The sequence below is a fragment of the Coregonus clupeaformis genome, chromosome 23 (assembly GCF_020615455.1).
Source record: "Coregonus clupeaformis isolate EN_2021a chromosome 23, ASM2061545v1, whole genome shotgun sequence".
Lineage (NCBI taxonomy): Eukaryota > Metazoa > Chordata > Actinopteri > Salmoniformes > Salmonidae > Coregonus > Coregonus clupeaformis.
Genome location: NC_059214.1, coordinates 23,293,361 through 23,321,300, shown reverse-complemented (window position 1 = coordinate 23,321,300; position 27,940 = coordinate 23,293,361). Strand labels below are relative to the sequence as shown.

General features: G+C 41.4%; 1 protein-coding gene across 1 annotated transcript in view; it reads right to left on the bottom strand.

Annotated features, from left to right (window-relative positions):
• Nucleotides 1-20,936: 20,936 nt before the first annotated feature.
• LOC121536733 (ATP-binding cassette sub-family C member 4) overlaps nucleotides 20,937-27,940 on the bottom strand; it is a 49,278-nt gene continuing 42,274 nt past the window's right edge. Inside the window, exons 30-31 of the mRNA XM_041844218.2 lie at nucleotides 27,217-27,351; nucleotides 20,937-24,079 (exon numbers count right to left, since the gene is read on the bottom strand). Of these exons, the coding sequence (XP_041700152.2) occupies nucleotides 23,984-24,079; nucleotides 27,217-27,351 (231 nt within the window). The 3' untranslated portion in view covers nucleotides 20,937-23,983. The remainder of the gene's footprint in view (nucleotides 24,080-27,216; nucleotides 27,352-27,940) is intronic.

Genomic DNA, 27,940 nt, shown 5'->3' with positions numbered 1-27,940 from the left:
AATGTGAAGAGGAAGCTTCTCTTTTTAAGCAGCCGGGTTGATTATTTGAAGGAACAGTAGGCACACACAGGCTCAGGGTCAAAGCAGATTTGGGTTCGCCCCGGGATCGTAAGCAGGTTTGTGAACCCCTGTGTAGTCCATTCCAGGGTTCTTACATTGATCAGTCACTTGCAGTGTAGTGATGACAAAGGTTTCCCATAATACACACTTTTGTTTTGCTTCCGACATTGTGTCCTGGGCATATGCATCATAAAACAAAAAAGTCCACAGGGACTATTTGGGGCTAAAACCTTGATGTCCTCAACTCCACTAAAAGGCACAAAGGGATCCCATCCAAATGCCATATTGCTTTAGCCGAGAGACAACCTGTATACATTTTGGTCTTTTTCTTCCCAGCCACTTTGAGGCATGGCACAAACGTTGTACAGGCATTCTATTCTAAGCCGCAGGTTGCAGCTGGTCTGTCACTTGCTGTGCACTGCCAAGTGCAAGGAATGGTCTCTTTTATCAGAATGGAGCAAATCTGGGCTAATGTGTCTGCTAGAAAGAGTCCCAGGGAGCCTCAGTCCTCCATTCTTCTGCCATTCTTTCCACTTTTCTCCTCTCTTCCACTTGGGATAATTGCAGTTTAATTGGGTGACAAGAAATAAAAACTGTAGCCACATTATCTTGGATTATCTATTTTTCCTCCAGCCTGCCAACAATTAAAAGAAGCCCATTTATCAGTGCAGGGAGGCTGATGCTTGGTCAGCGACGGGGAAGCTTTGAACACCAGTTAGCAGAATGAAGTGAGAAGGGGGCCGTGAGCTACAGTGAGGGAAAAAAGTATTTGATCCCCTGCTGATTTTGTACGTTTGCCCACTGACAAATAAATGATCAGTCTATAATTTTAATGGTAGGTTTATTTGAACAGTGAGAGACAGAATAACAACAAAAAAATCCAGAAAGACGCATGTCAAAAATGTTATAAATTGATTTGCATTTTAATGAGGGAAATAAGTATTTGACCCCCTCTCAATCAGAAAGATTTCTGGCTCCCAGGTGTCTTTTATACAGGTAACGAGCTGAGATTAGGAGCACACTCTTAAAGGAAGTGCTCCTAATCTCAGCTTGTTACCTGTATAAAAGACACCTGTCCACAGAAGCAATCAATCAATCAGATTCCAAACTCTCCACCATGGCCAAGACCAAAGATCTCTCCAAGGATGTCAGGGACAAGATTGTAGACCTACACAAGGCTGGAATGGGCTACAAGACCATCGCCAAGCAGCTTGGTGAGAAGGTGACAACAGTTGGTGCGATTATTCCCAAATGGAAGAAACACAAAATAACTGTCAATCTCCCTCGGCCTGGGGCTCCATTCAAGATCTCACCTCGTGGAGTTGCAATGATCATGAGAACGGTGAGGAATCAGCCCAGAACTACACGGGAGGATCTTGTCAATGATCTCAAGGCAGCTGGGACCATAGTCACCAAGAAAACCATTGGTAACACACTACGCCGTGAAGGACTGAAATCCTGCAGCGCCCGCAAGGTCCCCCTGCTCAAGAAAGCACATATACATGCCCATCTGAAGTTTGCCAATGAGCATCTGAATGATTCAGAGGAGAACTGGGTGAAAGTATTGTGGTCAGATGAGACCAAAATGGAGCTCTTTGGCATCAACTCAACTCGCCGTGTTTGGAGGAGGAGGAATGCTGCCTATGACCCCAAGAACACCATCCCCACAGTCAAACATGGAGGTGGAAACATTATGCTTTGGGGGTGTTTTTCTGCTAAGGGGACAGGACAACTTCACCGCATCAAAGGGACGATGGACGGGCCATGTACCGTCAAATCTTGGGTGAGAACCTCCTTCCCTCAGCCAGGGCATTGAAAATGGGTCGTGGATGGGTATTCCAGCATGACAATGACCCAAAACACACAGCCAAGGCAACAAAGGAGTGGCTCAAGAAGAAGCACATTAAGGTCCTGGAGTGGCCTAGCCAGTCTCCAGACCTTAATCCCATAGAAAATCTGTGGAGGGAGCTGAAGGTTTGAGTTGCCAAACGTCAGCCTCGAAACCTTAATGACTTGGAGAAGATCTGCAAAGAGGCGTGGGACAAAATCCCTCCTGAGATGTGTGCAAACCTGGTGGCCAACTACAAGAAACGTCTTACCTCTGTGATTGCCAACAAGGGTTTTGCTACCAAGTACTAAGTCATGTTTTGCAGAGGGGTCAAATACTTATTTCCCTCATTAAAATGCAAATCAATTTATAACTTTTTTGACATGCGTTTTTCTGGATTTTGTTGTTGTTATTCTGTCTCTCACTGTTCAAATAAACCTACCATTAAAATTATAGACTAATCATTTCATTGTCAGTGGGCAAACGTACAAAATCAGCAGGGGATCAAATACTTTTTTGCCCTCACTGTATGGGAGAGGGGCTGACAGCTAAGAAAAATGCTCTTTGTATCTTAACGTAAATGTACATTCATCTTCAAGATTCAAATCTTTTCAAAGCTTCCAAATCAATATAAATACTGCAATAATATGCTGGAGAAATATCTCCCTCCAAAAAATAGTTACGGAACAATAGTATTTCATTGTCAGCCCACAGACAGAATTCAACAGCAAAAATGTCTGTGTCTTTCTCAAGTGACAGCAAAGCTTGAACTCTACTCTTGTAATCTTAAAATATTTCACAATTTCTACAAAACTGGCGATACATCACTTCCCCTTTATTCTACTTCCATCTAAATCTGTCTCTGAATACAGAGTGAGCTACAGGTATTGTGGTTTGGTTACTATACACGCTGGGCCCAGTTTCATTCATTGGTGGAGCGTATTCATCCATTTCTCAGGGGTCTTGAATCTTACATGGTGAGGTTATACACATTGAGTCATTCTCAGGCCAGCGCTAGCCTACCTTCTCCTTTGTCAGAGCTGTACTCAACTTTAAAAGCCCCTTTCAGGCAGCCTGAATGCACTTCATTTTCTCTCAAAGAACTTTGCATTGATAGCTGGAAAAGGGAAGGTTGTTTAGAAAAGGAAGGAGAGACAATGAGAACAAAAATGAAAGCTTTCAGATTCCATTATGAACATTACCATCCATTCTTCTCAGCTGTTTATACATTTTCCGTAATGTTTCCCCCGTCTTTCAGCAGCTTTTCTAAATGGACCTTGCATCAGGGCTAGGGTAATAAATACTTGAGAAATGATGGAGAAATGCTGTTGCTTGGCATTATGGGGTAAGATCAAGGTACAGACGTAGGATCTCAATTTGAGCCAGTTTCCTACAGCAGGAAAATAATCCTGCAGCAATAGAATATGTGAATTATTATGTGGATTATTATTAATGGACATTTTTGAAGGTGTTGATACATTTTTTGTAAGGGAAAATCAAGTCTGAAATGTCAAAGTGGAAATTACAAACTTCAGAAGCCTTTTTGAACCTCAAATACACTACGATAGGGTGATCAAATTAAAATCCTACATCTGTAAAGCTAGCAGATCAGAAAACTGCTTCATTAATACTTCTCTAGACAGCTGAAAGAAAAGCGACCTTGCCAGAGCACTACATACAGTACCTATTCAGAGACGGGGGCATTGTGTAAATATCTAAGATGGCCTGATCGTTGGGTAGAAAGAGGCAGGCTTTGTGTGCCTCTGAAGCACTGAAATATGCTGTACAATGTCTTTGCAGGAGTGCTTTCTGTTCAGAATGCAGTGGGCGACCTTAGTCCTCTAAGCACAATACACATGAAGGTTACAGGAGATATTGTTTGCTTTGAGGTGATGTGTGTTTTTGTGTGTTTGTGTGTGCAAGCGTGCAAGTGTTTGAAGAGGGCCATCGGGCCTCGGCTTTACGCAATGCAACATCCTATGTGAAATCAGTTGCTGAAATCATAACCCATTTTTTCCTCTTCTCTTATCATTTTTGTTATTGTCATTTATTTTGAATACTCATATCATTAATACGGTCTAGCCTTCTTGTGATGGCAGACATATGAACACAGCTACGAACAACATGTGGCCATGAAGGGCAGTTTTCAGTATACTCACTATGGGCCAGTTGTTATAACATGTACTAAATGGAATTCATTAATTTAGGACCCAGAGTTGTTCCTTGTCAGGCCACGTTGTCCGGAAGAACTCCTGGCGCAATGTGTTCCATGCAAAGCAAGTTTGAGTGTTTTTAACCGGAAAGGCCCACTAAGTTTGCTTTTGTTTGGCCTAGGGAGCGTGATAAGATCAGAGCGTTAGTGAGAGGTTAGTCTCAGCAGCATTGAGAGGTGAAAGGGACCAGTGTCCTGCTGACTCAGCCAGTCCCTGTGTGTCATTGCCTCTCTCACACACAGACTGGGTGGCCCACCATACAGGCCAAACCTTGCTTGCTCCAAACTGTAGCCCACTATATCCACATACTATCACATGAAAACAGTGTTCTGATGTGGGAATATTTTGTGCGTCTCCAAACCACCAATACGCAAAAAAACAAATAGGCCTATAGGTCTAGAAATGTATAATAACACACAGTTATGGCATCAGACATTATTTGTACTGAATGATGATAAACATGATCCATGCACTGAAGATGAATTGAGTTATGTTCATCTATACACAGTGTCCATAAAAAGTGAATAAATGGTGTGATCAGAGAGAGTGAGGCTGCTCCCAGGACCCGGGCAGTGCTGCTAGGATATTGCTGCGGAGAGGTGAACGACCGGCTGCCACGTTCAGTCAGTCACTGTTAATCATTTTTACCACGGCCAGCCGTATAACATTACTAAAGGGGAATTGCTTCAGGCTGGTCAGTGCAGGGAGCAGTTTGTCTAATCACAGTGCAAATAAGGTTTGATCACTGTCCAGCATAATCTAGTCCACACGCTGCATTCACAGCCCTAAATCATGGCGCAGGGAGGCTGCAGGTGCTGCCTCACAGACAGCCCTCCCCCGGGGGCTGTAGACTGGGGAATAAACAGCAAATAAATGGAAGTGCTGGGGAGAGGGATGAGCTGATTAACTCGCTGCAGGGCAGTTTCTCATTATCCCCGTACCTGCCTCAGACCCACCCAGGCCCTGAGTCTTTAGCGCCGTCTGTCTCTCACTCTCACTGGGTGCTGCTGGCTCACTCCAGGCATACCAGTGGTACCTGGGCTGAAGCCACCAGTCTAATAGTATTTGTACACTGGGGGGGGTAGATTTGTGTGTGTGTGTGTGTGTGTGTGTGTGCTGTAGCTGAGCCCCGTGCCGTCCAGTCTTCCTATGCAGTCTCCTGGGAAAGTACTAATGTGTCAGTTCCATGGCTCATTTCTTTCAATTACACTGGCTGGTCCAGGAGAGCCTAACAGAGGGCCACAGACAGCTCCATATGCACACAGCCATCACTGCTTATCATGGGCCACTCAGGGGCTATTCATATAGCCTTCATTGGAGATGACAAATGGGTGCACATCCTGTCTGTAAACAAGAGTTGTTAGTTATATTTATCTCAGGATTAACATTCTATTCATTTAGGTCATGTTTTCTCCCTGGCATTTTAGATAGCAGTCATATATGATCATGTGATAACAGTCAAATCTGTGGTCATTTAACACTATCAGATATTCTGATAAAAGAGCTCTCCTTCTCACATGTTATCACCCAACAATATGTATTTCCAAATAGAATATCCAGTCAAGTTAGACATTGGATTGAATAAATAATACCCATTATAAAACATACAAGAACAAGACAAAACGAACAAAAGAGTAAGCTGTAAATGTGGGCAAATTTCATAAATGTGATCAGTATTGTCATCCAAGTCCAAAGCTCACATTACCCACATAGCAATTCTAGACTGAAAAATAGCAACAGCATTTAAATGCTACCTTATTCTGCCACCGGTAGAGTGTTATCTGTCCTCCAGAGAAATAGAGAGCATATTCTATTGTACAATGTTGATTTAGCACATCATCTGAATATAAAGCATTATCCGACATACTTTCAATGAGCTACTCTGTTTTCCATTGTGCTTTCCCCTATGGTTTCTAAGCAAATTAATTAACATGATACAAAAAAAAAGGTAGAATGCAAATGTTGGAGGCCTCACTTTAGGCCTGCGTATCCTTTTGTTACACTTTATTGTACCAAATTATTTAATTGGGTCTCTCTGATTGTGCGCAGACACAGGAAGGAACACAGGCCATTGTGAGCATCCATACAAGCCACAATGCAGAATCAAATTCAATTCCCATCAAAACGGCTGGTTGCCACAGAGACCACAGCGGCCCAGGAGATTAATGAAGATCTGCATTAAGGAAAAGCGCGGGTCTGAGATGGGAGATTTCTCCCAAATAAAAGGGCCCTTCACCAAGAACAAAGGGGGCCCTGAAAAGCAATGCGACGTTCGGAGAGGATGAAATAAATCAAAATGAAAAGAAAGGAGTTGGGGAGGGAAGGGAAACAGTCTGAAATAAACCTATTTATTTCCCTGTCGTTTGATTTACTTTTCTAAATCAACCAGTTGAAACTTATCATATGGACGCCTGATGTTCTTGATATATGGCACATACTTGTTTTGGGTCAAGAGCTGGGTATCAGACTAGATAAACCTTTTACAAGATATCCGGTTATTTAAAATGTTTAAATACGAGATCAATATGTTAGCGATAGCTACAGTATAGTGCTACAAAAACCTGTTCTCACATGAAGACAACAAAGTCATTCATCTGTTTATAATAGTTGTATTACATGTATCAATTCATTATGATGATCTAGTATGAAACGTGACATGCTGCACAGGAGGGCACACAATGACTGACAGTGTCTGAATTAAAAGTCTGTCTGCTTTGTTCCTTATTAAAACAGAATCATCCGCAGGGCGACATACAGATGTAGGATCTTAATTTGATCATTATTCTGTTTGCTAAGATTTTTCTTACACAGCAGGAAATGCAAACTTGTAGTGTATTTGAGTTTTTAAAAGGCTTCTAAAGTTTGTAATTTCCACTTTGAAATTTCAGACTTCATTTGCCCTAATGAAAAATGTATCAACCCCTACAAAAATTTCCATTAATTACAATTCACATTTCCTGTTGTTGCAGGATTAATTTCCTGCTGTAGCTCAAATTAAGATCCTACATCTGTGCTTCAACTGGATTTAAAAGGTGTGTGAATTGATTTATATTCTTCATTTGTTGTGATGTGTTTGGTATAACTTCAGTGATTAGAAGACTTGTTATCTGAATACAGCTTGTGTTGAAAGGTGGCCTGTCAACTTAGAGTTAGAGCAACACTATCTGTTTGGTCTGATACATTTGAATCTCTATGTCCCTTTGCTCATGTTGTGAGCGATTAACACTTTCTGACATAAGCTTCAACATTTCTCCATTTTCTCATCTTAACACTAAGATTGAGGCATTTTAAGTCTAAAGTATTGTATGATATTGTTTTTAATAAAAATTCATCATTCTCAATCCTAAGTATCCTTTCAAAAGTAGTATTCCCACAACAATGTCGTTTTTTTCAGGTTTTGACCTTGATTTCAGGTGAATTATGATAATGTTTCATTGTTAATGCATGGTCTGAATGTCTCTAGCATCTTCCATTCTGAAAAAAAGAGATTAAACCGAGAACACAAAGCAATATTCCATTCCAAACTTTTTGGGCGATGCCACCCAAAACAGTGCACTCCACTCTTTCACATTCTCCGCATGGTGTGTCCCGGTCCGCCATATTTACTTCATTTCCCCGGATTCATAGATGCTGCTCGCTGGAGCAGAACATTCCAGCTGCCACCTGAACATCTCATTATTTTTTGAAATATCAAGCTTGTATCTTCTTGATAAATAATTCGCAATAGTATAATGTATCAGACTAAAACATATTTGCAGGGGGCCATGGAGGTTAAAGTGCCAATCTCACCTTTTTAATTTTTTTTCACCCTGAAGACAGTGATTTCCATATATAGAGTGACCAGGGTTTGTGTTGAACATGAGCAATCGGGATGAAGCGTGCGGCGACACATATTGCTGTCAGAGATTGGAAATGAGGCCTGCTAACCTGTAGGCAGCCTCACCGGACCAATCAGCTTTGCGCATTGCCAATGCGTTATCCGCAACTAAAAAGAATTGTGACTGAAGTTTTTATCGGAGTCGTTGACAAACATTACTCTTTAATGCAGTTTTGTAGAAATGCATTCTTATCCCTCTTGGAAGGCATTTATCTACTTGAAACCTGCAAAATGGTTGCCACAGGGAAGGATTTCTTTTAATAGACCACAATAGGCTCAGTATGGGACACGTTCTGATTTTGGTGAGCGATAGGGCCCCTGCCTTATATTCATGGGAAATTGTTTATCTTTAAGCAGGAGAGAAAAGGTAATTTTACAATAGCATTTTAACTTTCATCTGAAATGATTCTTTTCACTCATAAATTGTTCTTTAGAATTTTGAGGCAGGTGCTTTTCAAAGTGAATATTAATCTGCAAAAGGAGACATCATCGAATATGAATAGCAACCACCCAAGAAAAATACAAATAATATATTGCTACATGCAGGGTAAATATAAACCACATTGTTACTGCATTTATCAATTCAAGAAAAATATGTTTGTATTTTTACTAGAACTCAGCAACATTTTTTTACAAATAGCTGATGATAAATATCTTTATAGTATCTAGACACATTTTCTTTTTAACAAATTGAAAAATGATTACATCCACATTTTGGAGGGAGCGTTTAAATGAATCCCAACCCCCAAAAAGAAAAACAGTGTTCTGTGGGAAGCAAACGATCCATGCTCTATTCAGATTTGGCTACATTATGCACGGGCACTTTCTCTTAGGCCTATAGCTTGGGGTCCTTTTCTTGTGGGGTCCCTGTGATATTTGGGCAGGGCCTATCTCTGAGACAGAGCCCAGTGAGCAGGGGACACAATGCAGGACTGATGCAGAGCAGGGCCGGGAGACGGATGGCCTTGTGCACTCTTAACGCCGCTCTCAGGAAGCAGGGACAATAAATCAATAGACTGTCCCTCTCTGGCAGGGGCCAAATGTAAACAAATTGAAAAGGATCCCGAACAAATCAGATTGGTGACTGAAACACACAGACTCAATAGGGGGACTCCTACAATTGAAATGCCTTTGTGGAGCTTCCCTTACAGCTTGCACCCGGAATTGCTCCACTCACACCAACATGGCAGGTCATTGCTAGTCTTTTTTTTGTTTTGTTTGTGCTTCAAACCTAAAACTTTAGACTACAAACCAACAGGTACGATGCCACACACTTAGTATCTAAAGTAGTTAGATTGTGCAACAAACTTCAGACCTGCTATATGATAAACAGACATGCTACAATAAAATAGGATCCAATGCATCACCAGCAGTGTAGAGGCTGTAGATTCTGAGTCCACTGTTGCTTTCCCGATCCTCTTCAGATGAACCACAGCATCCTCCTAACAGTATCATCCTACACCGTATAGAGCCCAAAGGCACAGGCAGAGAGCTCTCTGCATGTCAGTGCTGCACGCCACAAGTTCAATTAATGAATCTATAAAAGGTTTAGGTGTTTTTAATGAGAGAATCTGTTGTAGCTCTTTATCGAAGCACTTCATATTTCAGTGAGGTGGAATGTAGCACATTTGCGAGGCAGAACTAATGCTATATAAATCTCAAGTAATAAGCAGGTCCCGGGGACATCATCTAAATGAAGATTTTGTAGCAATTTGAACCTGCCTGCAATTTGATTCCAGCCTTAAGTGCATTTGTTTAACAGGTGCTTGAGATGCAAGCGTTTCCCCTCCAAAGTGTTGCTATGTCTCCTTTATTAATTTCTGGGGATTGGGTGTGGGCGGGAGTGTGTAGAAAAAGGGGAGTTTACAAACACTAATCAAAGGTTCAGAGGGGGCTGACTCTTACATTCACCCCATCTACTTTTTGCTTCATTTGCAAACTAATGATTTAAACCCCCACAATCTGTTTGGGGTCAGCTCTTGTGTATTTTGGATACGCTTGGCTATTAGCATCACTGAAAGCTTCAGATGTGTCAAGGCTGCTCCCCCTCCAGTGGTAGTCACCTACTTTAATTTCCCTGCAGGCCTCAGAGGGGGATGGATTCAACTAAAATCACAAGCTGTTTTGTTGGCAATCCTTTGTGGCCTATAATGAATCTAATGAATATAAAGAGAGAGAGAGAGCGAGGGGAGGGAGGGAGAGAGGGATGGAGGCGAATACATTTTGACCACGCTGTGTGGCTTTTACTCGACGATTTGTGACCCACAACAATGGGACAATGGCGAGTGTTTTTGTACCCTTAATTTGCTTTTGTATTTCAGCTTCATCACTTTCACAGCACCGCATTCAAAGTCGGCAGTTAGAGAATAACTGCTGACTCCACTGTCCCTCGGACAAAAGGGAGGCTTTAAGATGAATCCCTAACTATCATGGAGCCGGCAGAGCAGAAAGGAGGAAAAGAAAACAGACAAATCAAAAATAGTATTTACCAGGGGTTGCTAAATAGAGCCCTGAGGCACTCCACTTCTTGTCGAACAACACCAATCCGTGTTGCCAGTTCCTCCAGTCACCTTTCAAACCTGCACTACATTTACTCAGCCACCTCGGAGAGGACTTGTAGCAGGAGTTTGGCACGTTAATTAAAGTGGTACATCTGATAGGAGTGTGACTGTGTGCAGGTGGAGCCCCAGTGGAGTCGTGGTGATCTGTCGGAGCAGAGCGCTGATTTCACAGGCCCCTCAGGTGGCAGGATCGAATTAACAGCTCCATTGTTCACCTCTCAAACCCAAATTCAGGTCAGGTCTTAAACTAAAAAAAAAAAAACTTTTAAGAAACTCTCCTAAACACATGTCTATTCTACAAAAAAAGACATAAAAAGAACACACCAAAGTCACAGACACACATATCACACCCCCAAGGGTCTGTAACTTTCTCACTCATCATTTTTCACGATTAATTCAGGACTATCCGTAATCATGGTAGCATCCACATTAATGTAGAAGTGTTTAGAAACATTCTATTCTCCACGGAGAGAATGACTTTTGGTCCCCTAAAATGGGGGGACTATGTACAAAAGTGCTAAATGGTACACCCGATTAGTATAAAAATGCCCTCAAATTAAAGCTGACAGTCCGCACTTTAACCTCAGTCATTGTATCATTTCAAATCCAAAATGCTGGAGTACAGAGCCTCCCAAATAATTGTCACTGTCCCAATACCTTTGGAGCTCATAATGGAATACTGCAAATCAAAACGTGTATGCATTATAACCATAAATATAGCTTTTTTGATACTTTGAGGGTTCTCTTGTGGACGGATATGCACATTTACAGGGTTTATGATAAAAAAAGGTGGTGTGTCACTGCTCTGTGTGAGTATGTTTCCCGGTCCCTATAATCATTTCTATTCATAAGCTACCCTCCACTTAGCAGCTGCCTCTGTGCATTGGAGATTACCATTATGCATCTACAGTGCCAGGGATAAACATCTTTCCCCACTTTTAAAGTTTGCAAGCATGAGGCATATTTAATACCATATGACTTAGGCATCCCTTCAGGTATCACTTGCAATCTTTTTTTAATTCTATATACATTGTTCAACTTTAATGGGTATCTAATTTGTGTTATCAGCTTACAGGGCAGTAAGTAATAATTTGCATGACTGCCCTAAGTAAATATGCTTCCATAAGCAGCCCATAGAATAGACTCTGGAATGGATTATACTCCATATTGGCTATGCCCCGACGATCAATGCTTTTAGAAATAGAGAGAACAGATAGTTTGGTCTGCTGGCAAAATCTTTAAGTCGAAATTGCAGCATTTTCCACAAAACCTCTCTACTTTTAGATGTTCATGATAAGGCCCTTTAGCCCTATGCTAGTCTTGCCTCCTACCAGAGAGTGACCCGTTTCCTCCATAAGGTCAATACCAGGTAAAGTACACCAAGCTGAACAAACACATCATTTGGATTTGTACTTGAATTATTCCATCCTCTCTGTGCACTGTGGTAATAAAACCCCAGTGATAAAATGCATGAAGTGCTGTCACTATTAGCTTCTTGCTCTCTAAATCTTCCTGCACTGTTCTGTGGCCCTGTTATGTACACAATTGTGTGTATTCCTATTTGAGTGTGTAGACAGACTACTGTACAAACTGTATCTCTGAGTGTATAAGTATTCAGGCAGCTCCGTCATCTTTTTCCATTTTTCCCATAGAAACCATTCCGGTCTGACCAATGATAACAAGACTGAGCAGACTGAAGGTCAGTGTGATTACTTGAACCTGTCGGCTTTACACATAAGGGGCTAACACTACTGATAACCTTCTGCCACTCACAACTCTACTAATACTCCTTAAGACACTGAGAAAGCCTCTGGCACCGTTTGATTATCTGAAACCACTTTGCCTCTGACAGCCCTGATAGTCTACCCGGTACACTCTACCATATGGAGGAAAGCTTTTCCTTTTGATTACTGTAAAGGATTACTGTAAAGGATCAAATCAGGTGTAGTCACTGGCATACTGCACACCCCCGCAAGGCGGGGGAGGGCCTCTCTCTGCCCCAAGGCAATATGAGTAGAATTGCAGGAAATTAGCTTTAAAACTGCAAATCTTCTCTTTGCCCCATGGCAAAATGTGTAGAATTGTAGGAAATTAGCTGCCCCCCCCCCAAAAGAAAACTACAAAAAACTAAATAAATAAACAGACATATGCCTTGCTGTTGAAAGTCTTAAATTGGGAGGAAACTGAATAGACACTGAAGTTAAAGCCATTACATTGTAAGGAGTAAGAACATCTCCAGTATAACTAACAATACAAGTCTTGACATATAGGCCTTGATAGAACATGTTCCATTGTGTGGGGTAAATAGGGATACATCTCAGAAGAAAACAGGTTGGCATTGTACTAGGTTGCATCAGGCTTGTGGTGTGTTCATGTGTTCTGGTTGTTAGCTTACTAGACAGCTAATCACCATGGTGTTGGTGGGAGTGCCACTGTAGGAGGCTGATTATAGGAATATGTCAGAATTATCAATCAGACACGCAAATGCAAATAACAACAGACAGGCTGTGCTGAACATTAGAACACCATCTAAAGACTACCATCATTTGTTAGCTATTTCCCGCACAGCCCACATATAGTATTATGGTGCATGTACGTGGTATGTGCATTATTACTGCAGAGTTGTTTCCAGTATCCTATATCACATTATACCTGCATCAATTAAACCTTCAACCAACTGACTACCGTTGTGAGGCAACCGAAGCTGTAGGTAGTATGGCCTGCATAGCGAAGTGATCACTTGGCCATGCGACCTCATTGCCATGCCTACAATGATTTGCGATTTGCTAAACTATTAGCAAACCCCTGACAGTGTGGTACTGCCTCTTTAAAACCACGCTGGTCAAATATACATACGGCTAAAAGGTCTGCCCACAAAGATTGATTAAAATGCTAAAGATTTTGGATCAAAAGTGACTCTGATTAAAGCTATCGGTTTCAGCGCCATAGAGGTGATGCTATTTTGCATGTGTCTGGTAATTTCTCCCACTAGGTGGAATTGTTGTTAACGTGGAAATAATATCAATGCAAAAAATATTAATAACCATGATGTGAGGAGCTGGGGAAATGTCACTTAATCAATGAAAACAAATCATGTAGACCGTGCTATGATTATCTGGAGGTGTGTGAATATTAATGCTACTGTCCAAATCAATGGAGGGGTTGCATACATTGTCTCCTCAGTGTAGTCACGGTAAAGAGATTTCTTATTATTATATTCCTGTTGCGTCGCTAAGAATGATCCATCTGGGAGATGCTAAATGGCCATACGCTAACAGATCATAGTTGAACAACAAAACATTAGTGATTTTACACTTTCCAACTATCAAATTGGGATGCTCACATTTCAATTAACGTTGGTCTATTTTGGTGAGTGTAATGAAGAGGGTTTTGAGGGGGACATAAAATAGACAGGTTCATTGTCTCGGATTATTCAGATGTACATAGTATTAGTATGTAGTGCAGCGCTCTTCAATTAACTGGTATGAGAAACAAGTCATTACTGTGGAAACTGGGCAAGAGACAGATTCTTTATTTCATTAATTGATAAGACGGCTGTTAATGAAAATATCAGCCAGGAGCGATACAAGTCAACACTCCTACTTCAGTCCACAGAACACACTTCCAGGGTTCTAGTTGGAGACAAGGAATCACCATAACACTCAAGTTCATTAAATAAAAGTTGAAAACACCTGACTTGATAATGGATTTTATATGACTTAGCGACTCCACAAGCAATAGCTTGAGAAACAATTTCAAAACAATACACAGGAATACAGCACTTTGTTAAAGCACATTCACACTGTAAATAAATACAACTTCCACAGGGACTCTCCTGAGTAGTTGTACCGAAACCCTGAACTGTTCTACCTATGAGCACACCTTCTCATGACTACCCAGGGTGAGTAACCTAACTAGGTATATAGCGTGGCATTATTGTATCAGTATCAGTGTCCATTAAGTCACTGAGAGCAATCATAACATTCCTTTCCTCAAGGTCTGGCTGGGCCAGATTAGGTTGTAAAGGATGCTGCAGGGGGTCAAATATACCAAATCTCCCTACAATAATGGCCCTGAATATCAGTTACATCTCTCACCTGTAATCATTGGCCGGCATTAAAATCATTTTTCAATGGAGGAGACTTCTGCATACTTTTCCAGTGAATGCTTTTGAACTGGGTATAATGTCATCCGTGCTGCAGATATCTTCTGCTTTTGTGTGTCTATCCACGGAGAGAATGGCCAGGCCTATCGGTTACACACTGGGGGTGATGCATATGCTCTCTAGAACAATGTTACAAACAGATTAAGACCATGATAAGCTGTCCATTCTTGTTCTGTGTCATTTTCAAAAGGTTTTTTGCCTTCAAAATAATTGTTTTCCTTACAGATAATAAATGGATCAAACTTTCTCTGCAGGAGCACAAAAACACAAGCTTATATTTCCATCCAAATTGACTCAACTTAAAATAATATCTCCCAAGTGACGCGCACAAACCTCCACATAACAGGCCACTTCAGACATTGTGAGCTCACCAAACAAAGTTAGCTGAGGACAGGGCTAGTTCAATTTACTGTGTCAAACCCAGGGGACTGGAGAGAAGGGGGTCGTCCAACTGGCAACAAAAGCACACATTGACATCAACACAAGACCAGGTCTCTGAGAAAATTAGAAAATGATAAGTTGTTTGCTTTACTTCATTTTCTCAGTTTCAAACTTTCACTTTCTAACTTCCACTTTCTAACAAATGTAGCGTCGATTGAGCATGAAAGTCGTGCACATACAACAGATACCCTTTCATGACATTAAAGACTAATATTTTGACAATATCAGGCAATAAGCTCATTGGGGATCTAAGGTTTTTGACTGTTTCTTTTCATTCTATGACTGTAATACGTGTCAGATTATATAGCTTGCAGTCCATCTGTATTACTATTTCAGATTCACTCAGACGCATTATAAAGACATAAGGCTTATATCATTCTATCATGTGTGTGAGCATTCTGTGACAGTCGTTTCAGCAGATAGTGTCACGATAATCTAAGAATATCACAGTATTAAATACATATCACATTTCCAGTGACAAAACTGCCAGATAAAAGCTAGTGAATAAATACCTTATGCAAAATTAACGTTTGTGAAAAGCACAACTGTTCATAGCATGGACAATGTGCCATTTCCTTTTTGGAATAACAAAATGTAGAAAAACAACAACCAACACAATTCACTTAGCAAACCTCTATCCAAATAAAATCACATGAAAATAAGTATATGAGGAGAAGATATACAAAACAGTTTAAAACTAATGAATGGACAAACGGAAGTCGTTTGAGCAATTGTAGAGCAACACGAAGCAGCCCAGTTAGTATACTCTGTCCCACTTTATCAGGCATCTAGACCATTGTCCATGGGGAGTTAACTTTAGACTGACTGTTTACTGGCTGAAAGGCTAGGTATGCATCTGAAGCCACACAGGCAAGATAATGTATCCCAGGCCACAAAAGCAGACGAATCACTGTGCATTAAGACTGACTATACAAAAGGCAACAATGGCTTGCATAAACACTATTTAGAACTGTTCACATGGCATTGAAGAGATGGGCGTCGACTCAGTATTTCAGCAAAGCCGGCGCATTGTGCCGAGGTGAAAAGAAGTCTAATGAACAGGAAGCCTTATTTGAGAGAGCTGACAGTAACCATACAACGGCGCCATTGTGGGCCTGCCACCAACCCTGTGGGTCTCTACATTAGGAAAAATGATGAGAAAGTAAGCCCAAAAGACACACTGGGCCCTTGGACCAACGTAAATGGAGGCCAACAATAACGGGGAACACAAGCTGTCTGCACCTTTACCCAATGCTGCACGTTTACATGCACAGAACATCACTACTCTCATGGTCCTGATTAAAAGCCCCCTGGACAGATGGAACTTTGAAGTACATTTGGAAAGATTTACCAGGAAATCCTTTAAATTTTAAAAGCAAGTTAAAATACATTTCACACTTTTAAAGTAAAATATAGTTTAGCAGGGAAAACTTGTAGACTGTCACACATATACACACACATGGTGTACACACACACACGCACACAGCCCCTGCCTCAAGCTCCATCAATCACCCACAAAGGGATGACATCACCAATAAGCATTCCCTCCTTAAGCTTTAAGCAATAAGTAACCTTATTTACTGATGAGATAATCCCTCCCTATTGTCTAGCCCTCCACTTTGCCCTTTTCTCTCGCAGCGGAGGAATCAGACAGCATTTTGCTAAGGTGACGGAGCATGCACAGGATTCAGAGCTAAAGCATACAAAGGGTTTCCTATTTGGTGGCCTTTCACATGGCCACAGGCTTAGCCAGTTCAAAGCAACAGGACCAGGTAGAGATCACTGCCACTCTAAACCCGTTTGTTTTTTCCAAAGTATCTTCCTGTTTTTTACACCGTATAATAAGGCTTAATTTGTATGTGATGTTTTAAATGTAACAGAGCATTCATAGTTGCAATTTCATGAAGCTAGTTTGGAAAAAGGTATGACACTAACAATTTAGTGAGTATTGTGTCCACTCAATTCTTTGTGCAGATTACATATTTTATAAATTATGCATTCCTGGAATTTCATAACTATGCATTACAAAGTGGTATTGATTACAAAATGTGGTGGCTGCATCCGATTAATTTCCACGCAATTGCGATGAAAAATGACTAATCTTGATTTGACAGTTAGGCTTTATCCAAAGACATACAGCAGCCAAGAGAGCCTACCTCTGCACTTCAGACAAGTACACATGCCACCTAGCTATATAATTGGAGGTGTAACTAGTATCCCGGTCTTAGTAAGGTCAGGTAGGGGTGGGGAGAAAACTGCTGAGACAGCATGATGTGCCTAATAGAAAGGAAAGTGATGACAACGTGGCATAAACAATAAATAGTCAGCATGTGTTAATGTCAAACCTTTTTTAACGTTGTCAACCTTTTGGATTCTATTCCCTTATATACAAGACTAACACAAAAACACTGATTAAAAGTGTGGGGAGAAGACTAACCATTTTATTCATAAAGATTTTAGAGGAAATATAAAGAAAGTTATAAGTCACATAGTTCTCCCAGTTTTTCAGTGCCACTTGAGTTTAACTTTAACAGGGAAAATAAACAAGAAAGTGTAATAATTCTAGAAGATAGGAAATCAACACAGGGAAAAAATAAAACATCTATTTTTAACAAGATATAATGCCACTTCATATCACATTTCATCCAGTGTCAGAGCAAGTCTCTTAAAAGGTGCCAGTTGTTGTTTGTTTTTCGGAGCGGTGCATAGACAGTCATGACAGGCCTTGGGAACTTATCAGATATTCAGTTTGCCGGCGCTTTAGAAAAGCTAAACACACAGTCTCAGGGGAATCACTCAAGACTCCCAATCTCTCCCCCATGTCACCAGAGAAGAACAAAGCCCCCATAGTCATTTCTCCTAATTTCACTACAGCCTGTCAAAATCCTGTTTTCCTTTTCTCCCTTTCTTCAACAAGTACTTTACGCTGGGATCAGTCAGGTCTGAGCCGCCCACAAAAACCTGCGGCTCTCGCGCCGCCGTCTTTCAGCACAAAGTTTGACAACTCCCTGCCATTCACTTCCCTACACCATGCAATTTGCTTCCATTTGTCAAACAACAGTATCCCTCACAAAAGAAGATGCTGGCACAATAAAAAGTTACAAAAACATTGTCCCATCAATCCAAAATGGCCACGTGACTAGCTCTTTATTAGCCCTAACAAAACAACCTTCCACAATTTGCAGTACTTTTTCTTGTTATGGATACTTGTTGTTACATTATGTTTTCACTCAATTGATAATGAAACACCTTTTCACAGAATAGAATGTCTTACACCTCTTTAAAATCAGCACCACCATATCATATGTCTCTTAAAATGCAGGCGGGCTGACTGACACGGTCTGAATTCATCCATCATGTCATTCATTGCCTCCTCATTGTGCTGACTCTCATTTTGTATTTGATTTCCTTGGGATTAACTTCATTGTGTGGCCGGATAGGTTTCTCTTTCTGTTGCTCAGACGGCTATTATTTATTAGAGCTACATCAGCACTACGTTGACAGCATTGCTATTTCCCCACCTATTCAGATAAGTCTTAAAATTGCCCTATTATGAGAAACGTGGAAAGGTATCAGGTTAATAATACTTATTGTGCCAACTTTGTTGTTGCCATTCTCGCGGCGGCCGTTATCGAGAGGCGAGCATAGGGATATACGCTGACTGTAATTGTAGATTGTGCCCCGAGTATTTCTATTGTGGCGGGTGGTGTGCGCTGCAGTCCCAGATAAGTTGTGAATGCTGTCAATGCTGTGTCAGGTGTATTAGCACCTCGTAGAGCCAGGCTGCTCCAGCTGCTGTGCGCCTCAGCCCTCCCAGGGCCCTGGCCACCAGCCTGACACCCGACACAAAGTAATCACAGATCACAGCGTTTAATCACTGAAACAAGCACTCCAGAGGACCGCCGTGTCAATATCCCACTCTCTCATTATCTGTTTGGATTGCACATCCACACTGTCAGATAAACAGAGTGGAAAATTAAGATTAAAAATATGGTAATTTCATTTCAGGCAGCCGGCTCCTCTCACTGGCCCATTATGCTATTGATTACCTCTGAATTCAATTTCTGTTTCAATGTAAACTTTAATCTATTCGCAACCCAACAATTCAACTCCCCCGGGGCTATTTGAGAGTAAGTAACCATTTAATATGACGGAGGCTGAAAATTCACTGCCGTTAATGAATTGTGTAAATCAGTCCGCTTTAAAAGCACCTAATGGCCTGCAGTTCACGAACCCACATCTCTGCCCCTTTCTAGAGCCTACTTAACCAAGGCTAAATACTGCCATTTAGACATAACTGTGTACTGACACCCCTCTCCAAATCTGGGATGATTACTGCTCTCAGTTTGAGGGGAGTCAAGTACCTCTCCTAATTTGAAAAGATAATAGTAGTATTATATTTCAATTAGAACATATTTGGTTATGTTTCTTGATGATCAAAATAAAAAAAAGGTAAAAACTAAAGAATGTAACATACTCATTGTTTAATTGTGAAAATGTTGTTCAACTACGCGTATGGTTTGGCCTTGTACCACTTACCACTCGTTGTGTTGGGGGCGTCAGGGCTAAGACCGCTTCACACAGCAGCTAACTAAAAGGTACCTGAGGTGAAACAACATTCACACAACTTAATATATTGATTTAACTAAAGAAAATTATAACAGATACTAATAAGGTTATGACGGGTTGTACACTGAACAAAAATTAAACACAACATGCAACAATTTCAAAGATTGTACTGAATTACAGCTCATATAAGGAAATCAGTCAATTGAAATAAATAAATTAGGCCCTAAATCTATGGATTTCACATGACTGGGAATACAGATATGCATCTGCTGGTCACAGATACCTTTAAAAAAAGTTGAGGGCGTGGATCAGAAAACCAGTCAATATCTGGTGACCACCATTTGCCTCATGAAGCGCGACACATCTCCTTCGCATAGAGTTGATCAGGCTGTTGATTGTGGCCTGTTTACAACATTGACATCAGCAAACTGCACGCCCACACGACGCCATACACGTGGTCTGCGGTTGTGAGGCCGGTTGGACGTACTGCCAAATTCTCTAAAACAACGTTGGAGGTGGCTTATGGTAGAGAAACATTACATTCTCTGGCAACAGCTCTGGTGGACATTCCTGCAGTCTGCACGCCAATTGCACACTCCCTCAAAACTTGAGATATCTGTGGCATTGTGTTGTGTGACAAAATTGCACATTTTAGATTGGCCTTTTATTGTCCCCAGCACAAGGTGCACCCATGTAATGACCATGCTGTTTAATCAGCTTCTTGATATGCTCCCGAGTGGCGCAGCGGTCTAAGGCACTGCATCTCAGTGCTTGAGGCGTCACTACAGACCCCCTGGTTCGATTCCAGGCTGTATCACAACCGGCCGTGATTGGGAGTCCCATAGGGCGGCGCACAATTGGCCCAGCGTCATCCGGGTTTGGCCGGTGTAGGCCGTCATTGTAAATAAGAATTTGTTCTTAACTGACTTGCCTAGTTAAATAAAGGTAAAATAAATGCCACACATGCAGGTGGCTGGATTATCTTGGCAAAGGCGATACGCTCACTAACAGGGATGTAAACAAATTTGTGCACAAAAATTTAGAGAAATAAGCTTTTTGTGCATATAGAACATTTCTGGGATCTTTTTTTCAGCTCATTAAACATGGGACCAACACTGTAGATGTTGCGTTTATATTCATGTTCAGTATATTTACTCATGGCAAGATCATAAAAAAGTTAAGCAAAAAAAAGTATTCAACTAATACAGTTTTTATTCATTGGATTACATTCACATTGCATCTTTAATGGTCATATTGTGTCTTGATTTTTTGCATAGCTTATTGATAAAGCTTAAGAGTCAATCATCTGATGGTAGTAGTCCCACAAACTGAAACAGTGGATCAATGGTTAAAGTTCCATAACAGCATACATATAACATAAGCAGCATATTTAGCTCAGATGATCAGAGTGGAGAAAAACCTTTTGATAGTACACACTATTTCTTTCTTCAAAAACATTCATGCCTTTCGCATCATTTCATAGGCTCTTTGAGTGGTCATCTAGTATACATGCTAACACATAATCCATCTACTTCTGACCTGCTTTCCATTCATAGCTTTATTCCAAAAAAGAGGTAGCAATAGTCATTCTACTCAGAGAACAAGAAGACCAAATCTGGTCTTATAAGACAATCAATGAATACAGTGCAATTACAAAGGATCAATATTCTGATCAAGGCACAATGATTATTGAAAACAATTAGACAGGTGCATCCTCTCTGGTACACAAGTACAAAATCAAATTTGACTTAAAACCATTCAGAATCACTGGTCAAACCCACTGTACAGATAGGTAGGTTTTACTCTGAATAACCCAAAATGTGTATCCAACCAGTATAAGCTACTTTTTTATTGTACCATTAAAAAAAACACTCCACACCCCTAAATCTTTACAAGCACCTAAATGCAGGATTATGAATAATCCTACCCCAGGGGCCATGCAACACACATACAAAACAAATATCGCAGAACATAAATCAATACAACACAACCAGTCATTTGTTTCAATAAAGGCACACATTGCTTCAAACAACTTCTCCTGGGCAGTTATGGACCCATAGCCTATGTATGCTGATCACATGTGACACACAGAGGTGGCACCACATGTCCCAGAGAGGTGGGGACATTTTTTTTACTCATGATGGTAACCAGGTAAAACTACAGAACCTAGTTGTAGCAGGGACCTTAAGGGTTGCCCTATTGCCTGGGGCAAGTGAACTGAGAAGTCGGGCAAGTTGAGCCTGCTCTAAAGTTGCCCCAGTTGATTTTGTTTTACTGAAAACAAAACTGTAAGGAATTCCAGTAGGCTTAGCCTAAAACGAATCTTTCTGGTTCATCCCCATTGTTTAAGTGAAAGACAGACAATTTATGGCATTTATGGCAGCCGAGAAAGTTGAGCCTGCTCTGTCGCTGTTCCATTAGGCAAGGGATTTTGAACTGAAAACAACCAAACTGCAAAGAATTCCAGTCGGGGCATCGCAAAAGAAGCAGATTGTTTTTTATCTGCTACACTGGGAGCATAACTTTTGGTCAGGGCTAGCAGAGCGAGTCACTTTACCCTATTGCTCCGGCCAAGATACACTAAATATATAGCGGTGCCACGCTAGCCTAGCCTAGCCATGCTAGCTTTGCCCTCATGTGGGTGCTAACAAGCTAGCATGCATGTTAGGTAGTGCTACGTATCAACAGCCATTGTTAGCTTCCAACACCTACTGGATTGGCTATGACCTTTGAATGGTTACTCGCGGTGTGATAAGATTTGCCCAACTTTAGTCCCGCCCTGTTCAGCGCCCCTCACCCATGCTCCTGTCGCCCAACATTCCCCTGCCCACTCTGCTCCTCACCGCTTTCCTTCCATTAGAAATGTTGTTGAAATTAAATATGAGCGCCCAGGTTGTTGAAATGAATAGGAGTGTCTTGCGCTCTGTAAAAGTTTGAGATACGCATCCAATGTAGCAGGCCAGTTACAGATTTTTCTGCTTCCTCCCTGTTGTTTAATTAAGAGACCAACACCTCATGGCATTTCTGCTTGTAAATAACTATCTACCAATTTTCAGGCAAGTGACCATAATCTTCGGGCAACCAAAAAAATACTGCTGACTTGGCCGATGAGAAAGTACCTTTCAGACCTTATAGTAAATCTCTGTGTAGGGTATGACATAGTGATTAATCAGTTTCAAAACTGATTTATATGGGCTATGATGAGGACAGAGTTTTTCTAATCAAGTCACATAGTATTAAACTCCTGGAAAAACTCCTGGCCCTATAGGGAGAATGAAAACCCTGTCAAACTGCAGCAACCTTGTACTTGTTCATATTAATTATATTTTAAAACTAGACTAACAGGACACAACTGTGATTAGACAAAATAACTTACAGGACTGAGCTTGCTTTACGCAGGGTTGCATCCCCTTTAATGTCTATGGTTGCATCATGTAGGCCCAGGGATTGGAATGGCCAGTGACCCCAAAAAAAGTTCCATCCCTGTGTAGGCCTATACACTGTACATCTGTAATTAAAAAGTTACAGGTGCATTAACAAAGTCTAGCCTATGTCATCACTATTTGTTGATTTGATACATTTTGGATTAAAAAAGGCCTAGGTAGCCTAGCTAACTGAAGTTTGAATATAAACACAATTTTATCACATTCACATTTCCTCTTAACACAAATAAATTGGCTTAGGCTATGAACACAACGTTACAGCTAGTTTCCCCTGGCCAGATGGGACAGCGCGCAGAGGCTAGGCCTGCAGTTTACCAGACTGATACAGCATGTCGGATCGAATTGCTTGAGTCTGTCGGGAGTGAGTTCTTTCCCCATTTGCTAAAATAATATCAGAGGAATGTGGAGTCTATTGGCGTGCGCCATGCCTGACCTGTGATTTTCATGAATCTGACTGGTCAACACACACGAGAAGGACATAGTGCATACATTGACGAATTATGAGGCAAGGCAAGTGAGTCTAAAAAAAACAGTATGCCTGCTTTGTCACTGTTTTCACTGCTTTTGCCTTTTTTTATTTTATTAAACCAAATCAAAACTGGTGGGGCACTGGCCCATCTAATTGAAAAGTGCGGAGGCAAATGCCTGCTCACCACGTTTGCCGGCAGCCCTGGCCACAAACGATGTCTTGAAGAAGGCATTGTGAATTCAAGAGCTGGATAATATTTGGTCACCTCTGGTACAGCGTGTGAGGCATCCTCATGGTGTGGCCAGCACAGAGGGCCACATTACAGGAGTCAAAGGTCAGACAATGGTGTCCGGTCTGTCACAGGGCCGTCTCAAAGATGACACAGCTCCCCTCGGACAGGCTCAGGTCCGTCAGTCCGTTAGTCACATTGGGATGGCTTTTGTTCATATGAATCTGAAAGGGTATCAGGAGAGCAGTGTCACACATAGATTCTACTGTAGTTTGTCGTCTGAGGTAGAATCTGTGAATGGCTGACTTAGGATGGATCTCAGACTGGATTGAGGAATTTGTCTCCCACAGGAGCATGAGAGCATTCAAAGTGGTTATTTTGGTCTCGAAAGAACTGTGAAATTCTTCTGCGATAATCACAACAATAACGTAGACTTCACCACACTGGTTTCTAACTGACTCTATGCTGTTTAACATGACTATTTAGCACAGACAACATCTAAATCAAGATCTTGCTTACATCAACCACTTTCAAAATGAACTTGATACATACAAACGCTCATTCAAAATGGCTATTGAAAAACGGTTGTTTTCCACAGAGAGCCAAAGGTGTCCTTTTATCTAGTTCCAGCCGGCACAAAGAGACTATGACAAACCAAGTATTTTGGCAACACGAATGCACAAGGAGAGAGGAAAACAGGTGAAAACGGTTAGCCACAATATCAGATATACTCCCAACTCAGGGATTCTCATTCTGCTCGGACAAAGGAGTGTGAGGTTGGTATCAGATGATTTAATGTATTTAAACCTTGACTGACAACTATAGAAAGTTCACACTCGGTTTGTGAGACGTCTCAGTATTTAATAAGTGGTGCTAGAGAGCGGTTCTGGGAGTTGGAGTAATCTGATCTGGAGAGAGCAGCCCACAATAAAGAAAGGAGACGTAAGGGCCTGAACAATGTCCCTACCAATCCGCCACTGTGCAGGAGAAGACGATACCAAATAATACGACAGTGTGCTGAGTCTTTGAAATCAGTATTTTACCCATTTCAGTCTGTGGCTGGGGAGATACAGTTCTCCTGATAAATTTGTACCAGGGACAGAGAGAAAATGAAATGATGCCTACTTTTTCTTATTTCACAAAGACCTGTTTGAAGTTGCAATATCGTATCTGTAGTCCCTGACAGATGCACATAAAAATGGAATTGAACGATGAATAGCTACCCAGCCCTTATCTGGAGAGTGGCTGAAGGGGAAATACATCACAAATGAATTTCAAAGAAAAAATATATATAAGGATGTGCTCTATTACAGTAATCCCCATAGGAAGTTTATCCCAAATCGAGACAAAGTTAAAACCCAATATTTCAAAATAGATAAAGCGCAAAGAAAGCTGCTTTTCTAGAATGATCTCTGAAATGATTTCAAAATTACATTTTTGGAAATAGATTACACGGAAGATTCATTTGATAATATCAGTCATGTAAAATGACAAAAGGGCAATTTTTCTCATGAAATTAAACTTATGGTATAGAATATACAGTGAGGGAAAAAAGTATTTGATCCCCTGCTGATTTTGTACGTTTGCCCACTGACAAAGACATGATCAGTCTATAATTTTAATGGTAGGTTTATTTGAACAGTGAGAAACAGAATAACAACAACAAAATCCAGAAAAACGCATGTCAAAAATGTTATAAATTGATTTGCATTTTAATGAGGGAAATAAGTATTTGACCCCTCTGCAAAACATGACTTAGTACTTGGTGGCAAAACCCTTGTTGGCAATCACAGAGGTCAGACGTTTCCTGTAGTTGGCCACCAGGTTTGCACACATCTCAGGAGGGATTCTGTCCCACTCCTCTTTGCAGATCTTCTCCAAGTAATTAAGGTTTTGAGGCTGATGTTTGGCAACTCGAACCTTCAGCTCCCTCCACAGATTTTCTATGGGATTAAGGTCTGGAGAATGGCTAGGCCACTCCAGGACCTTAATGTGCTTCTTCTTGAGCCACTCCTTTGTTGCCTTGGCCGTGTGTTTTGGGTCATTGTCATGCTGGAATACCCATCCACGACCCATTTTCAAATGCCCTGGCTGAGGGAAGGAGGTTCTCACCCAAGATTTGACGGTACATGGCCCCGTCCATCGTCCCTTTGATGCGGTGAAGTTGTCCTGTCCCCTTAGCAGAAAAACACCCCCAAAGCATAATGTTTCCACCTCCATGTTTGACGGTGTTCTTGGGGTCATAGGCAGCATTCCTCCTCCTCCAAACACGGCGAGTTGAGTTGATGCCAAAGAGCTCGATTTTGGTCTCATCTGACCACAACACTTTCACCCAGTTCTCCTCTGAATCATTCAGATGTTCATTGGCAAACTTCAGACGGGCCTGTATATGTGCTTTCATGAGTAGGGGGACCTTGCGGGCGCTGCAGGATTTCAGTCCTTCACGGCGTAGTGTGTTACCAATTGTTTTCTTGGTGACTATGGTCCCAGCTGCCTTGAGATCATTGACAAGATCCTCCCGTGTAGTTCTGGGCTGATTCCTCACCGTTCTCATGATCATTGCAACTCCACGAGGTGAGATCTTGCATGGAGCCCCAGGCCGAGGGAGATTGACAGTTCTTCTGTGTTTCTTCCATTTGCGAATAATCGCACCAACTGTTGTCACCTTCTCACCAAGCTGCTTGGCGATGGTCTTGTAGCCCATTCCAGCCTTGTGTAGGTCTACAATCTTGTCTCTGACATCCTTTGGCCATGGTGAAGAGTTTGGAATCTGATTGATTGATTGCGTCTGTGGACAGGTGTCTTTTTATACAGGTAACGAGCTGAGATTAGGAGCACTCCCTTTAAGAGTATGCTCTTAATCTCAGCTCGTTACCTGTATAAAAAGACACCTGGGAGCCAGAAATCTTTCTGCTTGAGAGGGGGTCAAATACTTATTTCCCTCATTAAAATGCAAATCAATTTATAACATTTTTGACATGCGTTTTTCTGGATTTTTTTGTTGTTATTCTGTCTCTCACTGTTCAAATAAACCTACCATTAAAAATTATAGACTGATAATTTCTTTGTCAGTGGGCAAACGTACAAAATCAGCAGGGGATCAAATACTTTTTTCCCCTCACTGTAGAAATGCATCTACATAAATAGCATTACACACTTTCAGTGCAAATATTCATAGAGCTCCATTGACATGCCAGGCTAATGAACACACAGTTGTGTATGACTGACTGTTGTTTTGGGCAAAGAAGGGACACCAGTTGTTATAAGGAGTGTGTTATAAGGATTAGGGTGAGTGTAGCTGTGTGCACTAAGAGTGCTGACAGTTAGAACAAAGGAGGGCGGGGTTGGTTGGGTTGATTACCTGTTTGGCTGCATGGAGGAGGGAGGCTGCCTCTGCCTTGCCTGTCTGCTGGACCATCTGGTAGAACGCTCCTTCCTGGTTCTGAAGCAGAACATAGGGCTCATCATACTCCTGGATCCTCCCAGCATCTAGAACCTGCAATCAGACACAGGAGAGAGTAGTAGGGCGTGGGCCACATGGGCTATATACTTTAATACTTAAAAACTAGCATTTCAGCTGTTTCACTGGTGAGTGATCCACACAGACAATAGAGGCCAAGTGAGAAACAGTAGTTCTCTACTGTCTCGGAACCATCCATTTCATGTGACTCATGCCAACAACAAACACCAGGGCTTGTTTCTGCCGGACGGGGCTGTGGACATTCCCTGTTGCTGCTGTGAAAGTGTACGCTGACAGTGTCAGACAGAAGATCAGGCCTAAGCAAGGTTATCCATGCATTTATCCATGCATGCATTTCAGCACCGCAAGGGTGGTCCTCAACTGTGTCAAAGGCAACAATCACACCTTCAGCACGCTTCAGAAAATAACAATCATGTCTCTGTCATCACATGCACTGTAAAACAGGCAAAGAATACCTTCTATTCAAGGAGCTCCATAAAGGCCTAGCATTACATTCTGGCTCCCTTTAAACAAGAGCAATCTCCTTAAAATAGGCAAAGCCCACTCTTACATCTTAAGCCTAATTTTGGAACAATAACACATAGCATTATAGAACTAGTGTGAT